General features: G+C 43.8%; 1 protein-coding gene across 2 annotated transcripts in view; it reads right to left on the minus strand.

Moving 5' to 3' along the window:
* Nucleotides 1–266: 266 nt before the first annotated feature.
* LOC113547134 (venom phosphodiesterase 1) overlaps nt 267–18628 on the minus strand; it is a 47519-nt gene continuing 29157 nt past the window's right edge. For both annotated transcript variants that reach the window (XM_026947366.3, XM_053237135.1), the window contains 5 exons: nt 16435–16576; nt 15270–15347; nt 15028–15160; nt 6185–6341; nt 267–679 (listed from right to left, as the gene is read on the minus strand). In XM_026947366.3, the coding sequence (XP_026803167.2) occupies nt 506–679; nt 6185–6341; nt 15028–15160; nt 15270–15347; nt 16435–16576 (684 nt within the window). In that variant the 3' untranslated portion in view covers nt 267–505. The remainder of the gene's footprint in view (nt 680–6184; nt 6342–15027; nt 15161–15269; nt 15348–16434; nt 16577–18628) is intronic.

Below are 18628 nucleotides of genomic sequence, written 5' to 3' on the forward strand. Positions count from 1 at the left end.
TCCTATAGTCAGCAATCCAGTCCACACCCTCAAACACACTTGTACATTAGTTGCTTATTAAGATGTTTTATCATGAGTGATCAATGATGAAAAATCACACACAATACATATCAGCTGGACCATATCAGTGGTTTTGTTTATTTATATATATATATATATATATATATATATATATATATATATATATATATATATACATACACATACATACATATACATATACATACATATGTATATATATATATATATATACATACACATACATATATATATATTTTACAAGTAAGGGCCAGAAAGCCATGTTGGTATTCACTCAGGTAGCAGAAAATGATTAGATAATGATAAAAAACTTGAAAAATAATCTGATTATGAAAGCATGACCAATAAACTCACATTGAGCTTGTGTTCACTGACTCACATGGAGCTGGTGAGTATTTTGGTTCCTTTAATCAATAAAGTCTATATTTCATGAGCTATTTCATGACTATATAAATAATGTAAGAAATCACTGCTTCCGGTGAATGGCAGCTGTAGGGCGGGTCTTTAGCCGCAGAATCTCAGGGATTGGTCGGCCGCTTTTCTCATAGAAATCCAATCCCGTGATCCATTCAACGTCTCTGACTCGTGACTGGTGGAACCAAAGCAAGTCTTCCACCCAATTCGACTCATCCTGGTTGCTCTGCATGCAAATGAGGCTCTGGTTAATTTAACACTAACCATGTGTTGACCATAGAACTATTATTTGACAACCTAAGAAGTATTGGGAAGTTTAATTGGGTAATGTATTAAAGGTAGAAAAGAAGTCCCTTGAAGGTCCCACCCACAGAGGTAAAAGATAAGGAGGGTGCACTTGCGCAGTTGTGTGTTATACAATTCATTCAGTTCAGTTGTCTATCTTACAAGTCATTCTTCTTACATCGTTACTAATACACTATATTGCCAAAAGTTTGTGGACATCTGATCATCAAATCCATATGTGCTCCTTGAACATCCATTCCAGATTTAGTCATTCCCTTTGCTGTTAAAATAAGTTACTTATAATGATATTCTAGGAATCACACAAAAACCTGGCCATGAATTCAACTCATTTTAAGCTCTTTATACTAACATAACATATATAGCCACAATAAAATACAACCTGGACATGAATTCGACTCATTTAATTAGTGTTTACAGACCCCTGTATTCATGAATTTTTACATGAATTTGCATAGTTCATCTTGAAACTTTTGTTTCTATAGATAAAGCAGTAAACAAGACCATCTGAGAACAGTGTTTGTGTCCATTTGAGACTGAGTAGGGGTTAAATCCTTGATTTAATACTGACATTTGGATTAAATATAGAAAACATCATTACCTCATCTCATTTAAAATATGTAATATATGCACTTAACCATGCTGCCACGTCAAATGTACAATCATGTCAATTATAGTACATAGTTTTATTGAAAATCTCCCAGAGTTGTTGACCTCGATTGGTTCACCATCTGACCCCACACAACTCGACCAGGTGACTGAATCTACTACATTCTAGATAATGTAGAAAAATAATTAGAAATAAAAAACAAGCACCCTGGTATACCAATCACACGCACCTTGAAACAGACCACCCAAAAGTTAGAGCATAAATGCCATCAAACTAAATTGGTATTATTCCAAATTGCAAGGAAGGAGAGCCTTCTTAGCTATAGAAAGGTTCTTATTGCTTCTAGATCAGCACCCTGTCTCTCCAGGCTAATAGGAAATAACAAAAATAATCCTAGATTCTCATTTAATACATTAGCAAAGTTATTTAATAAATGAGTTAATTTCACTAATTTCCTCTTCAAACTCATCAACATTGTGTACTAGTTCCTTTATCTACCCATTTCCTCAAACAGACCCCAGAAGTATTCAAACCTCTTTTAAAAAAAAATCAATTTCTCCCTTAGCGTTGGCTATATACCTGAATCATTTAAACTAGCAGTTATTAAACTCCCGATGAAAAAAACGGACCTCAACCCTGGTCAACTGTCTAACTATAGGCTGATTTTAAACCTCCCCTTTATCTCCAAGATCCTAGAAAAGGTTGTAGTTCAGGTTCAGAACATGTAGCTATGAAATATTTCAGTAAAGATTTAGGCATCATCACAGTACTGAGACAGCACTGGTTAAAGTGGCAAATGACCAACTACTGGCCTCTGATCAGGGTTGTGTCTCCTTGCCTGTGTTGCTTACAAAGCCCCAGAGTTATGGAACAGCCTTCCAATTATTGTTTGGGACTCTTCAAGTTTAAGCAGAGATATTTATCAACTATTTATATATTTCTAAACTATTTGTTTAGTCAAGCCTTTTGTTAATAGCTTTTCTTTTAGGCAAAGCACAGATCTGGAGGGTTCATGGGCTAGAATGTTTTGGTAAGCTGAGTTGTTTGGATTCTATCGCCCACCACTCTCATACATTCACTCAGGTTTGTTGACAGTGGAGTGGCTGGCTGCTTTATGTCCCAGGGTGCCCTCAAGCCTGTGTTACCTTCTGGCTCTCCCTTTTAGTTATGCTGTCATAGCTAGTCCTGCTTGTATACAATGTACTTGCTCTTAAACCACTATAGAACAAGGGCATGCCAAACAATCTGTGTTTCTCTCTCTCTCTCTCTCACGCACACACACACACACACACTATACATTACTCCTGCTGCCTGATGAGATACTGGGGATCCAGACTTCTTTTGCTCTCAGGCCCTGTCTGGCCCATTCTGATGGTGTACACCTGAGAATCACTCGCTGCTGCCCGATATGGCTAGCTTAAGGTTTGCCATGCTATGGATTGTACCTCACAGATACCAAGTTTTATTCATTATACAGTGGATAACTTCAAATGGATACTATACATGTATATATGTAAGCTTAAAGCTAAAACTCTAATAAAATAAAAATAAGGGCATACTGATGATCCTTTCAACACACATAGCACTGCTGGAATCTATAGTATACAGTTTTGGAAGACTAATGACTCATAATCGCACTATACAATATCACCCAGAAGAGAATAGGTTCTGTTTTGACTCTAGGTTCTTTCTTTATGTTTTAGTTTTTCATTGGCCCGTCACCTCTGACTTGTTATTTATGGATCTAAATCTAAATCCATTATCTGGATTTTTGTAAAGCTACTTTGTGACAATGTGAACTGTTAAAAGCGCTATATAAATAAATTTGAATTAAATTGAATTGAATTGAATTCATGCTGTCACTGAGTTACCAATATGGCATCCAAAACAGGAAACAATAACATATGCCATTATGGCAGTGTACAGACTACGTACAAAAAACTATATGCGTATTTTTTGGCTCTATATGATTGTATTATAACATCTTCAAACTAGCATTAGTAATTGCTACTGCTGAATACTGGTCCACAATGATTTATTTAAAATGAGGTTGAGGCAAGTGGGCAAGCCCTGGAAAGCGCATAGAGGTCGGCCATGGCAGCCAGGCTCCCGCAGTCCAGTTCTCAAAAAAAAAAAGAGCGATTCAATAGAATAAAGTCTATGAACTGGGGACTTTGAAAATTACTGAAGCATAATGAGCTGTGGCTGTGCCTCAGGTGTCATTTTAGCCGGAAATAGAGTCCAAAGTTAGCTAAAATGCCAGACTTCTGCAGCCTCTCTCAGGCACTGTAGATCACAAGGCTGGTTTTGTTTGAAAGCTACTGAAGAGCTCTCTTTAATGGATATAACATTGTGAATGTCAGTCATTGCAATTTCTAAAGTTTTTAGAAATGGTACAGGCATTTTTGTGATAAAAGAATTATTTACGTCTACCTCGGTACTGTATGGAATTGTGCACATTGTTTAGAATACTGAATTTCCTTCCTACTGAATTGTACTTTCTTTACATGTACAAGTTTGGTGCATCTAAATGGCTTGTAATTATACAGGCATTTTCATGATAAGTACATTATTTATGTCTAACTTGGTAATGTTTGCAAATGCCTGAATGCTTTGTTTAAAATACTGATTAGATAAAGCGCTTTATTACAGTGTGTTATGATGAAGAATGGGTTTCTGTGGAAAAACCCATTCACTGGAATATTGGGAAAATTGCTGGGTGTTTCTACTTTGTTGTACTTTCATGTTTTTTGTTGAAGAATATGATCTTCCTTCTCTTTAATATTGTTCCAGGGCACTAAGCCATCAAAAGGCTTTGTTTTGGAAATGTAAAAGGGGCTTTCAGCTCTCATCTAGTGATTAGGTGATTGGTGAAGACCTTGCACTTCATGTACTGTATATTCATGCAATAGCCCCGCTTTGTCTCTTTTGTCTAGGCACACTATTTACTATTTACTTCTGTAGGAAACAGAAATGGTTCTTGACATTGTAGATAGGTCTACACTGTTTGCAGTTAAATTTTCCCCCTCCCACAGTGTATGTTGGTAGAAAATGGTTTGATTTTATTCTGATTATTTGCTTTAAAACAAAATCTGTGTGGCCATGGACTGTTTTTAAATCAGCTCCAAAATGCCATAAGTGGACTTGCTTTTCACATCTTCAACTTTGTTCCAGAACTATCACAGTATGGTGTAAAACCTGGCAACCCTCCCGGCACCGTGTTTTCCCATGATACACATTCAGAGTGCAGACATATGAATGAAACATTAACATATAAATGAAACTTTTTAGTTATACATTTAAGATTTATATTTATACTTAATTTTTACATTTATATTTAACAGTTATATTTATAATTTAACATTTTATATATATTATTTATATATATATATATATTATTTTATTTTATTTAAAATAAGTGGTAAAATATATATATATATATATATATATATATATATATATATATATATATATATATATTATTTATTTTTTTTTTTTTCACTTATTTTTAACATTTACATTTACACTGAAACATAAAATGATTATTTGACTTGAGTTGCTATCTCAATGTATCAGAATGGCCTCAAGTGTTCAAAAAAGTGAGAGAGAAAAGGCTATTCAACTTTTTACATTTGGTGCCTCATATAAAAACAGGTTAAGAACATGTGAAATCAATAGCCAGAGAGTTTCCACCTCTATAACATTCAAGCTTGTACGGTGAAAATCTACTGATACTCGTACTGTTTCTAATTTGAATAAACAGTGAACTGATAAGGAATATGTGATTACTTCTTTGGTATTTGAAATCACACTCCCATCATGACACACATCCGCCTGAGTGGGCAAATGGTTTAGTTTTTTAATCAATATAACACACACACAATGCCTCTGGGTGGATTTCTCCTTCTGAGGTGTGTGCCAATACCGTGGAAGTCTGTACAGCATCATATGACTCTGGAACAGTACTATCAACACTACCAACACATCCTCAGGGAACAGAATTGATAAATATCTCAGGCCACATTTTTCACTCTAAGTACAACACTAATGATATTGATATTCTGCCAGCATTATTCATTAAAGCCTGAGGTGTATAATGACAAAAATGTGTGTCTATCTGTGTGTCTGGCTATGTGTCTGTCTATCTGTGTATCTCTGTGTGTCTTGCTCTGTCTATCTGTGTGTCTCCCTGGGTGGCTCTGTCCATCTTTGTATCTTGCTCTTTGTCTGTGTCTGTGCCTCTGTCTGTGTGTCTCTGTCAGTGTGTCACTGCTTATATGTGTATCTGTCTGGCTGTGTGTCTTTCTGTGTGTCTGTCTGGCTGCGTGTCTCTGTGTGTCTGCCTATTTATGTGCCCGTCCCTGTGTCTTTCTGTGAGGCTCTGACTATCTGCATGTCTGTCTGTGTGTGTCACTTTGTCTGTATGTGTCCATGTGTCTGTCTGTGTATCTGTCTGTGTGTCTCTCTGTGTGGGTGCCTGTATGTGTGTCTGTCTGTGTGACTCTTTGTCTATCTGCCTGTGGGTCTTGCTGTGTGGTTCTTTTGTTTGTCTGTCTATCTATCTATCTGTGTGTGTGTATGTCTGTCTGTCTGCTTCTGTGTCTGTGTCTCTGTCTGTCTGTGTGACTCTGACTCTGTCTCTCTGTATGCCAGTGTGTCTGCCTGTTAAGAAAATCAGGAAATGCCATTAAACAGAAGAATAATGTGAGGAACTAAATAAAACTCTTTCTGTCACCAAGAAGAGGAAAGTGACATCAACAATGTTTGATTTTCTCATTTAGTGTGTGTGTGTGTGTGTGTGTGTGTATACATGCTCACCAAGCAGCTCTCAGAATTGTCAGGTCGGTGTGGCATCAGAAACGACACTGTGTGTAATTCTCCCTGACACTCGTTCACTGGCTGATTTGAGTCCAAGCAGCTTGTCAAGATGGCAAAGTAATGAGTGGGGATGGGGATATGAGTGCCTGTAACAAACCTACACACACACACAAACACACTTATAGTACAATATATATGACTACCATGGCTGTAACCCAAAACTTAGACCTAACCAATAATGCAATTTAATGCATTTTAATTTTTTTTAATTAATTTTTAACAGCACACCCTCAGGTGTTTTATTATAGGACTATGCCTATAATTATCATTAGTATGTGATATAAACTGGAAGCTGCATTTTATATTATACATTATAAATGTACATTAACTCTGAATATAAATGTATTTGAACTTTTAAACCATTAAAAATCATCTTTGTGTAATTCTAAATAGTTTGATGCTTTTTTTAGTGCCCTAAGAAGTACCATCTGCCATCTAACCTGTCAGGATATGCCATAATAACCAGTGTTTTCAGAGGAAAGCAGCTAAACCATGCTCAAAAATTCTCTTGCAGTTACCAGATGATGTCATAGATCCATTTGCGTACTCAATGATTCACCATGATCACTGGTATATCAAATTATAAACTAGGGTATACACTGGTCAGCCATAACAGTAAAGCCACTTGACTAATATTGTGTAGGTTCCCCTTGTGCTGACAAAACAGCTCTGACCCAAAAAGGCATGGACTCCACAAGACCTCTGAAGGTGTGCTGTGGTATCTGGCGCCAAGATGTTCGCACCAGATGCTAGTCCTGTAAGTTGCATACACAGCAAGTCGTGATGCACTGTGTGTTCTGGCACCTTTCTTTTATAGCCAGCATTAACTTTTTCAGCAATCTGTGCTACAGTAGCTCTTCTGTGGGATTGGACTAGATGGGCTAGCCTTCACTCCCTTCCTTGGACCATTTCTTATAGGTACTAACCACTGCATACCGGGAGCACCCTCCAAAAGACCTTACACTTGCCCATTTTTCCTGCTTCCAACACATCAACTTCAAGAACTGACTGTTCACTTGCTGCCTAATATATCCCACCCCTTGATAAGGTGCCATTGTAATCAATATTATTCACGTCACCTGTCAGTGGTTTTAATGTTATGGCTGATCGGTGTATATATGAAGAAGGATAATTTTCTGAAGACTCTTAGAATATCAAAAAATACAATAGAATAGAGTTTTATCAGACTGAAAAATAAACTTTTGGTCATGGCACCACAAACTAAGGTTTTACGCATTTATGAAATATTATACCTTATAAAATGATTATAAATTATAAAATGAAGCAGTGAAAGAGAGTAGGAGTGAAAGGTGAGTAGGAAACAGATACCAGTGGAATAAGTAACTTTTATTACTTGTAGATTGTGGTGGTGGAGGCATGTTAATGGAGAGTGGAGTCTGGGAGAAGGAGAGAATAATTCCATGAATGTGTGCACACCTATGTGTGATTAATGTGGGTCTATTTATGTGTGAAGGAAGGGGACTGTGGACCATGTCTATAACAAGTTTCAGCAGAGCAGAACTGTTTTTGTGTCTCCTTTTTACAGTGAGTTGGTGAGCAAAGCACTGAAAAGCATTCCTGTGCCTTTATGGAGTATCTCAGCATGCAGTGCTCCGGAGCCACTCTTCAGAATAATATTCCCAGTTGTAACGCTAACAGAGATTCTGACTGCTCACTATGTTTTATGTCATGTACACTTCACAAACTGTATGAATTATTGGGGATTAAATCAATTCATACCAGTGTTTACAATCTGCAAACAGATTTAGTTAAACAGGGATTTAATCAAATGCATAAAAATATGATTTGTAAGTTTGTGCACCAAGATGCTCTGAACTGGGTTAAGTGTCTCGAACGTCTATTATTTGCAGTATGAGAGATACCACAAACCTCCACAGGGTTCTCTTCATTTGAAGTACTATATAGGCACAAGCTCTGCAGCATCTTATACATCTTACGTGAAATTTGTGAGGAGGGCTCTTTAAACAGCAAATATAAAATTCAGTATGTTCTTGACCAGAGAGCAAAACTCCACACGCTGGGTGAACTAACACAGGAGAATTACAGCTACAGGCTCATGAATGTCAATCCTGGCAGTAAAATAGGGATGCTTGGCTACATGAGCTTTCACCAGGAGATAAAGTGCCTGTATTGTTACCCTTGTTGAGTTCCAAATTACTCATAAAGTGGCAAGGGCCCTTCAAGGTCACATGGCAAGTTGGTGAAGTTGACTATGAGATCAGGCAAACAGACAGGGTGATGCATGACAAATATATCACCCCAACTTCCTAAAACCATGGAGAGAGCCTGTCCCTGTGGGTCTAGCAATGGTAATTTCTGAGAGGGAGGAGCTCGGACCTGAGGTGAACTTAAAAAATGTGTGATCTCAGTAATCTCAAAGAATACCAACTAGGGGTTGGTTGTACGCAGCCATCCCTTCTGTTCACCCAAACCCAAGAAACAGGTGGTTCCCCTTCAGGAACTCGAGCTGCGTCACGAAACGCTATGGGAATGCCCCCGCGTGTCCGCGCTCTGAATCACGTGTCTAATCCATCCAATGGATGGGCGAGACGTCACGGGCGGGGTGACGTAGCGACCCGGAAGCATAAAAGCCCGAGCGGCGAGCCCCGCGTTAGCTTCCTGTTTTCAGCAAGCGCTCTGTGTTTATTGTCTGTCTATTTTTGTCTTTTGGTGTTTTATCGTTGGCATGCCTAAAGCCAAGGATAAGACGAAGGGCGAGAGCGGGCAGCGCTTCAGGCCGTGTGTTCCTCCCTGTCCGCGATTTATTACGGGAGGGGAAACACACAGTCTGTGCGTTGCCTGTTTGGGAGCGGAGCATGTTCAGTCGGCTCTCGAGGGAGCCGGCTGCGCACATTGCGAGCGTTTACCGCTGCGCACTCTCCGCTCCCGCTGGGCTCTCTTTGAGGAGGGAGCCCTCACTAGCGTGCCTCTCGGTGCCGGCCCCGCTTCTGCCGAGGCAGAGCGGCGGTTGCGCTCGTGGGGCTCGCAGATGGACCTGGCAGAGGGAATGGAGACGGGCCCGTCCCTTTCTCCTTCCTCACCCTCCAGGTCCTCTGTCCCCTCCCTGGGCTCGGAAGCACGCTCTGCGGTTTCTTCCCCCCGGGGAGCGGACTCGGCGCTCCACCTATCGTCCTCCGAGGAGGTCGATGTGGAGAGCGTCGACCCTGAGCCGCAGTCTCCTCAATACGGGGAGCTGCTCGAGGTGGTTGCACGGGCAGTCGCTAAGCTTAGCATTGACTGGCCTGCTGGCCTCAGGGCTCTAGACTGGAGGAGCGTTTTTTGCGCAGTAGGCCGCCACCTCCGCCCCGGAGCCTGCCCTTTTTTCCGGACCTCCACACTGAGGTTGTTCAGCCCCACGTCTTCCCATTACGCTAATGTGGCGGGGCTGGACTACTCCGGCTACAGGGCGATGCCCAGGGTTGAACAGACGCTAGCCAGCTATCTGTCCCCTGCTGCTGCATCGTCCCTGAAGGCTCCGGCGTTGCCTACCAAGCCACCAGGACCACCTCAGCGCTGGTAGGCAAGGCGTACACGGCAGCAGATCAGGCCGGTGCGTGTCTGCACACCATGGCGGTGTTACAGGCGTACCAGGCTGACCTGCTTAAAGAGCTGGATGAGCAGGGGGAGAGTACGTCTGAGCAGGTAGCTGAGCTCAGGCGGGCCGCTGATCTGTCCCTCCGCGCCACCAAGGAGACCGCCCGTGCTATCGGTCGGTCTATGACAGTCCTGGTGGCGGCGGAGAGGCATCTCTGGCTGACCCTGTCCGATATGAAAGAAAAGGACAGGGTCGTGCTCATGGACGCCCCGCTTACTCCCTCGGGCCTGTTTGGCGACGCGGTAGACTCCGTCGTCGAGAGATACCAGCAGGCCCGTGCTCAGGCGGCGGCGTTTCAGCGGTTCCTCCCCCGTCGTTCTCTAGCTCGTGGGGCTGCCGGGCGGGGGCAGCCCCCTCCGTGTACGGCCCCCTCCTACAGGGAGGCCCAAAAGCAGAGCGTCACCTCCCGTGCTCCCCCGAGGCGGGAGCAGGAGTCGCGACGACGCTCTGGGCCCGGGGGCGCTAAGGCGGATCTGAGGACCGTCCTCATGTCCAGAAGGGCCGCGGCTAAGAAGCCCTGATGGTTTTGGCCCAGGGCTTCCGAGGGCGGGCCCCTCTGGGGCGACGCGGCGTACACCTCATCTTACGGTGCCCGGGTCCCCCCAGTGCCCTCAGGAGGTCGATCTGCCAACCCTGCCACCTATGGTGCTTCAGGGCGCAGCGGTCTCCTGCGAGCGCCTCTCCCAGTTCTCGCCCGGCAACGTAGCGGGTCTGGGAGGCTCGTGGCCTCTCCTGAGGCCTTTGCAGCGGTTAGCTCATTTCCCCCATGTCGGTTCGCCGCCTCAGGGCACCCAGCTAACCGCTTCTATTACACCAGAGGTCAGTCTCGAGAGACTGATTCCCTTAGTGAGCTTTCTGGCAGCGTGGAAACTTCTGCCGAATGTGTCTCATTGGGTCCTGCGTACTGTAGAAAGAGGCTACCGAATTCAGTTCGGCTCGCCTCCACCTCGTTTTTCTGGGGTTCTTCCCACTGTGGTGGGTCCCGAGCAGGCTCTGGTATTGGAGCGGGAAGTACGTACTCTCCTGAGGAAGGAGGCCATCGAGGTGGTCCCTCCTCACGACAGGGAGTCAGGGTTCTACAGCCGGTACTTCATTGTTCCCAAGAAGGGGGGAGGGCTGCGTCCCATTTTGGACTTGCGGCAATTGAACCTCTCAGTCGCTCGACTGAAGTTCAGGATGCTTACGGTCACTCAGGTCATGTCTCAGATCAGGTCCAAGGACTGGTTCGTCACGATCGACCTAAAAGATGCGTATTTCCACATCTCCATCCTTCCCCCGCACAGGAAGTTCCTGAGGTTCGCTTTCGGGGGCAAAGCTTACCAGTATCGGGTTCTTCCCTTCGGCCTAGCACTCTCACCCCGCACCTTCACGAAGTGCGTGGATGCTGCCCTGGCTCCTATTCGACTACAGGGCATCCGCATACTGAACTATATCGACGACTGGTTGATTTTAGCTCATTCAGAGCAGATGGCGGCTCGGCATCGAGATGCCGTTCTCGCCCATATGAAGGAACTGGGGTTAAGACTAAACGCCGAGAAAAGCGTGCTTTCTCCAGCTCAGAGAACCGCTTATCTAGGCGTCGTGTGGGATTCGACCACGATGCAGGCACGTTTGTCTCCTGCTCGGATCGAGTCGGTCCTCACAGCGGTCGCGAGAGCGAAAGTAGGCCGGTCACTCACTGTAAAGCAGTTTCAGAGACTGCTGGGCCTATTGGCAGCTGCGTCCAACGTGATACCGTTTGGCCTGCTGCACATGAGACCCCTACAGTGGTGGCTCAAGACCAGGGGGTTTTTCCGAAACAAAGGAAACCCGCTCCGCATGATCAAGGTCACGCGGCGATGCCGCCGTGCCTTAGCTGTGTGGAGAGAACCTGGGTTCTTGTCTCAGGGCCCGGTCCTGGGAGCTCCTGGTCGCCGCGTAGTGCTAGCGACGGATGCGTCCCTCACCAGATGGGGAGCGGTCATGAGTGGCCGTCCTGCTCGTGGTCTGTGGAGCGGCCGCCATCTCACTTGGCACATCAACCGCCTGGAGATGCTGGCCGTGTTTCTAGCTCTGAAACACTTTCTCCCAGACCTAAGAGGCCGCCACGTGTTGGTGCGCACCGACAACACGACGGTGGTCTCTTACATCAACCGCCAGGGAGGTCTGCGTTCGCGCCCCCTTTACAGGCTGGCGCTCCAGATCCTTGTGTGGTCCCAAGGGAACCTCCTCTCATTGAGAGCGGCCTACATCCCTGGTCATCTCAACGTGGGAGCGGACGCTCTGTCGAGGCAGGGGCCGGTGCCCGGGGAATGGAGACTCCACCCCGAGGTGGTGGAGCTCATATGGCGTATGTTCGGCAGAGCCCAGGTGGATCTGTTTGCGACGCAGAAGACGTCGCACTGTCCCCTTTGGTTCTCTCTGATTCATCCAGCTCCTCTTGGACTGGATGCCATGGTACAGCCGTGGCCGAGGCTGCGTCTGTACACCTTTCCTCCGGTCGCTCTGCTCCCGGGAGTTCTGGAGAGAGTGCGCCGGGACGGAATTCGTCTACTGTTAGTAGCCCCGTTCTGGCCGGGCCGAGTATGGTTCTCGGACCTGATTTCCCTCCTAGACGGCTCCCCATGGGAGATTCCGATCAGGAGGGATCTCCTCTCACAGGCGGGGGGCCATCTTCACCCCCGCCCGGAGCTGTGGAAGCTGTGGGTGTGGCCTCTGAGGGGGCACAACTCCGCGCTTCCGGTCTCTCAACCGAGGTTGTGGAGACCATCCTCCAGTCCAGAGCTCCCTCTACGAGGAAACTGTACGCCCTGAAGTGGAAACTTTTCACTTCCTGGTGCGGAGACTGCCGGCTTGACCCTGTTCACTGCCCAGTTGGTACAGTGCTGGAGTTCTTGCAGGCCCGCCTCTCCACGGGACTGACCCACTCCACCCTGAAGGTGTACGTGGCGGCTATTGCGGCCTGCCACGCCCCTCTCGATGGCCAGTCAGTGGGCAGGCACCCCTGGGTGACACGTTTCCTCCGCGGTGCGCTGAGGATCAGACCTCCAGCTCGATCTCGGGTCCCCTCGTAGGACCTGGCCGTGGTTTTAGAGGCTCTCTGCAAACCCCCCTTCGAGCCCATAGAGGAGATTTCGGACCGTCTTCTGACGTTGAAAACTGCCTTTCTCTTGGCAATTTCCTCTCTTAGGAGAGTGGGGGATCTTCAGGCCCTCTCGGTGGCCCCTTCCTATTTAGACTTTGCGCCTGGTTTGGCCAAAGTATTCTTGTACCCCCGAGCGGGGTACGTACCGAAAGTCCCCTCCTCGGCACCACGGCCGGTCGTGCTGCAGGCTTTCTGTCCTCCTCCCTTTAGGGAGCCCGACCATCGGAAGCTCAATTGTACGTGTCCAGTGCGAGCACTGGACGCGTACGTCCACAGAACTGCCCTGTCGAGAAAGGCGGACCAGTTGCTTGTTTGCTTTGGTCCCCCTAAGAGGGGTTTTCCTGCTTCTAAGCAGACCCTCAGCCGGTGGATTGTAGAATCCATTTCTCTGGCTTTCGAGTCCTCTGGTCTCCCCAGTCCCCTGGGGGTCAAGGCTCACTCTACCCGAGCGGTGGCGGCCTCTAAGGCCTTCTGGCAGGTGTGTCCTTACAGGACATCTGCAACGCGGCGGGATGGTCCATGCCCCGACCTTTGCCAGGTTTTATGACCTAGATACCCGAACCACTCCCGGCTCCTCTGTCCTTGTGCCTTAGGCTTGCTTCCTCCTGGAGGCAGGGACTTGTAAATCTGGCGGCGTGGGTATACTCGTTCCCATAGCGTTTCGTGACGCAGCTCGAGTTCCTGAAGGGGAACGTCTCCAGGTTACGTATGTAACCATGGTTCCCCGAGGGAACGAGACGCTGCGTCTCGGTGCCACACTTCCGGCGTCCCTGCGGCGCTTGCTTCATTTTCCAGTAAGCTAACGCGGGGCTCGCCGCTCGGGCTTTTATGCTTCCGGGTCGCTACGTCACCCCGCCCGTGACGTCTCGCCCATCCATTGGACGGATTAGACACGTGATTCAGAGCGCGGTCACGCGGGGGCGTTCCCATAGCGTTTCGTGACGCAGCATCTCGTTCCCTCGGGGAACCATGGTTACATACGTAACCTGGAGACGTTTGTGAGGATCCTGAGGCTATGTTTGATATGGGTGTAATCCCACAGTGACTGGTCCAGCCCCATCATCCTGGTACCCAAGAGAACTCTAGTGGCTCCACCGCATGAAAGATGCTAATATGCGGCTCGATGATTGGTATCTAGCACTTAAAGTTAATGGTGGTCCACAGGCCAGGTGCACAGATGGCTGTGGTGGATCTCGTCTCTTGCCAGAGGCATCGGCAGCAGGCCGGACGGCTCAACTAGGGGTAGGGTGATGGGGGTATGTGGCAGTGGAGGTGTGGTTCAGCACCATTTCTGAACGGACGGCAGAGTCTGGGAGAAGGAGTGAGTAATTCAATGAATGAGATTAACACCTGCATGTGTTTAATATGGGTCTATTTATGTATGCCTCAAAGTGAAGGAAGGGGAAACGATTGATCTACATCAAGCTGCACTTTATGTTTGTGAGTGAAGCCCTGAAAAGCACTCCAATTAAAAAAAGAAAGCAATAAAAAGAAAAAGTCATGCTCTTCAAAGCCTGCTTCCCATGCCCTCATTTCCCCTCCATACCCACCACGGTGTCACATAGATATAGCTAAGAAGAGAATTTAAACCTGGAGCTGTGATGTTTGCAGTATTGGGTGCAGGACAGTGACTAACGTCTGCTCAAAAACCTGTTTGTCATTAGTCTCTCTTTTTTTTAAGTCATTAATAGGCTTTAAAAAGTCACCAAATCTAGGAACAATGTCAACATTATTTGGCAACATTGATAATAACCAAGATGGTGTTCATCAGTACCCTTAGCTAAGTCTGTGTAGCATACAGTTTCTGTAGATTGGTCCTCTTACCAGGTTGTTAATTTGCAAGTATGACATCACAGGTCTAAGCACTTGAGTCTATTTTGTCAAGAGATAATGCTCTCTGAATTAGTCTTATCAATAGACTAAGACTAAAACTAAATCTAAACTAGCTTTTTAAATTTACTCTGCATACAGATATCTTATTACTCATCTCGGATCATGTGTGAGTCAAAACACAATATTATAAACACATATAATAAAACATACTGCTTGATTTGGTCTGCAGTGTCAAACTGGCCATCAAAGTTATAATCAAACGCAGGTCCTGTCACCACGTTTATGCCGTTATACTGCAAGGAATACTTCAGCAGCAAAACATTGTGGAAATACTGCCACACTCCTGCAGAATACACCAGAATACACATACACACACATACACACACATCCAATCTGTGTAAATGAATCACTTAATACATGTTTTTAAGTATGCTAAAAATGTATGAACTCACTCTTAAATGCTGGGTACATGGGAACCACATTACTTAAAGTCAGACCATCATACTGCTCTTCAGCTGTGCTGTTAAGATCTGCAACAAACACACACACAGTTTACATACAGTATACAGTAGCCTATTAATATTTAGCACTAATATTTTATGCAAGCACACACAAGGGAAGCGGTTTTAAAAATGTTTGCAATTTTGCTACCAGCTGTTTCTTTCTGTCAAACTGAGTTAATAACTGTATAATAATTCCTGGTTGAAAATGCTTTAATTACATTAAAAAATTATTTTAATTATAGTAAACATGCTTTTTTAAAAATGCTTTTATTTGCTTTTTTTTTTGCAAAAAGCTGCTGATGCATTTTGTTACATTTGGCCTGTTCAGAAAAAACTTCTGACTTTAAGCAAAACTAAAGAATACTGTCAAGTTTTCTCCATTCGTCTGTCTCAAGAAATCTCCAGAAAAGTACATCCAAAGACCAACTGATCATATAAGATTTTGAGAAACTTATTGGCACATTATTGTTTTTAAAAGCACTCATTTTCTTCCCAGGCTAGTAGTCCTGTTTTTTTTTTTTTTTTTTTTTTGCTTGCTTGATTGGTTTGTTGTAAGAGAGGTATATGATCTAAATTTTTGTGTCCAGTCTTTCTTTCTCCCTATCTTTTTTTTGCCAAATCATTATTCACTTATAATCTCTCAGTTGGAAACTTGTGTAATAAAGCATTTGCTCACCTTTCTGGTAAAATTATTTCTCAGTGTTTGTATAATCTGTCTACATTTTATTGTTTGGCAATACAGGAACAGTACAGGAAAATAGTTCCCGCTAGTGGACTCAGACATTTAGACGAAGACTGTGCAATAGTACATTTGAATTAAATTGTTCTAAATGACCTCTGCGGTTCTGGTATACAGTTAGTGATTATGTAAGAATATTATAAAAAATGCCAAATGGTTACAGTAACACACCCTGAACCCTTACAGAAAAAGGCATTAATTTTCACATCCTAATGTAGCCAGGAAGTATGACTGTTAATGTGTTGGGACGCTCAGATGGGTGTATTAGGAGAACAGCAACAGCAACTGCTGGTCATCTGAGCACTGGCGTGGATTGGAGAGTTGGCGAAACCCATCCGGTTTGTGTGTGTGTGTGTGTGTGGATGCAGTACATACTGGGTGGATAGAGGAAGGCATATGTAACATTTGTGCTGCTGTTGTACTGGTTACATGTAGGACTCTGATCGGCTTGGATTCTCACATCAGCTCTCAGACAGTCTGGTATCACTGCGGGCAAAGAGCCAGAATCACCTCCGGCCTGCAGGGGGCAACATACACATTTACACTATATTTACATTATTACATCACCTAAGTTTGAGCAGTTTGTGATTATAGAATGCTGAAATATGGCATGTAATATTTATGTTCAAGGTTGGCATGGTGGTGTTGCTCCAGGGTCCCCGGTTTGATCCTGAGCTCAGGCTACCATCTGTGTCAAGCAGGTTTTCTCTCATTTCCTCTAGCTTCCCACAAATAGGCTGGTAGAAGGATTGGCTATGCTAAATTGCCCCTAGCTTGTGAATGTGTGTCCCTGTCTTGTGCCTACTGTTCCCAGGATAGGCTCCACATTCACCACAACCCTGACCAGGATAAAGTGCTTACTGAAGACGAATTAATAAATAAATTAATATTTATCATCAGCAAAGCTATTGGTTTTGACAGTTCTGCTCAACATTGTTGGTCAAATTCTTGCTTTTTGGCATATCATATGACAAAAGACATTTAAGATGGTCTACATATACACTTATTTGTTTGATACAAAACAGCACAGAATCAAACAATAAATTATTAAAAATGGAAATGTGTGGAAATAGCATGAAAAATAAAGTTACTATGACAACCCTTTCGAGCAATTCAAACTAGTTTGATTATATTTTATACTCAATTCTCAAACTCATAACATTCTAATATATGACACAGAATCAAGAGTAAACAGTTTTGCAAATCCCTACGACTCAGATCCATCATAGTATCACACATAATGAATCACAAAAGGAAATATACTTGACCAACATTAGTGTCATATCTCATTAATATAAGGGGAATTCCACACAAATGGAAAACTTACCATGGAACAATTAAGACTAAAAACTACTTTTAAAATGTTCACTCTTGTCTTTCACTTATAGTTCAGTGTATTTACTTCTCTAGTTAAATTATAGAGAAAATTGCAACATTTATACATCAAATATATGAACTACTGGTTCAGACACAATATATCCATAATGCAAAAAAGTCATATCCATAACACTATTTTTTTCTTAATGGTGTACTCCCAAAACAAGAAATATTTTTAAATCTATACTTTTTGTATTCATTTTAGTCTCTTTCATGTTCTACATATGATTCTTTCTGTGAAATTCACAGATTCTGTAGAAAATGTGTAGTCTCCCACAGAAGATTGTCTGTTTGATGTCACATCCATACTGCTGATAAATTGCTTTGTGTAAATCAATACACAGGTTTTTCATTTTTGTCTGCATTGTCCTCTAGAGGTTAAATGACAACATATTCAACTTCATTGATCCTCATCTTGTCTCTGCTGTGAGACATTTTTTTTTAGCCAATGTGGGTGCAAATATCACATCCATAATGCTGGGATTGCCCTTAACTCCTATCCAAAATATATAGAATTACATCCTATAGACTCCATACCATCAAAAATGGGAAGACGACTTATCAGTTACTCCCTAGGCTCATTTCTGGCTACATATCTCAAAGAACATTTTTTTTCATGACCAATAACACCGGTCTACAACTTATACAAAATAATACACAGAACACACAACACAACTCCAACAATGTCTAAAATGGGCTTTATGGGAAACCCTCAATCTGTACATATTGAACATAAAATACACCAGCCAACTAATGCCAGATGGAACCCATTAAACACTTCTGGCAACAATTTAATTATCCCTGCTGCTGAACTACTCCATCCCACTGTTCTCATAACCCTGCCTGCTGGAGATACATAGGAAATCAATAACACTAAGAAAAACTCTGGGCCTTCCTGCCATCTCCAAGAAAACCATTCTAATAAATTGGACACCATTAGTCACACTGGGATAATCAAAGTACGTAGCAATGGAAAAACTCTTTGCCTCAATCAAAAACAAAACTTCCAAATGGACTCAGTCATCACCTACATTAGAGATTCTCACAGTAAGCGTTGATTTACAAATGGGGTTACAAATGGGGTTATGAATCTTCTCTTTTGTTTTAAAATGCCATAATTTGTCATGTGCCATAATGGTTCGTTTATAATTTGATTTTGTCATGTGCCATAATGGTTCGTTTCTTGTCTGTC

The sequence above is a fragment of the Pangasianodon hypophthalmus genome, chromosome 9 (assembly GCF_027358585.1).
Source record: "Pangasianodon hypophthalmus isolate fPanHyp1 chromosome 9, fPanHyp1.pri, whole genome shotgun sequence".
Classification (NCBI taxonomy): Eukaryota; Metazoa; Chordata; class Actinopteri; order Siluriformes; family Pangasiidae; genus Pangasianodon; species Pangasianodon hypophthalmus.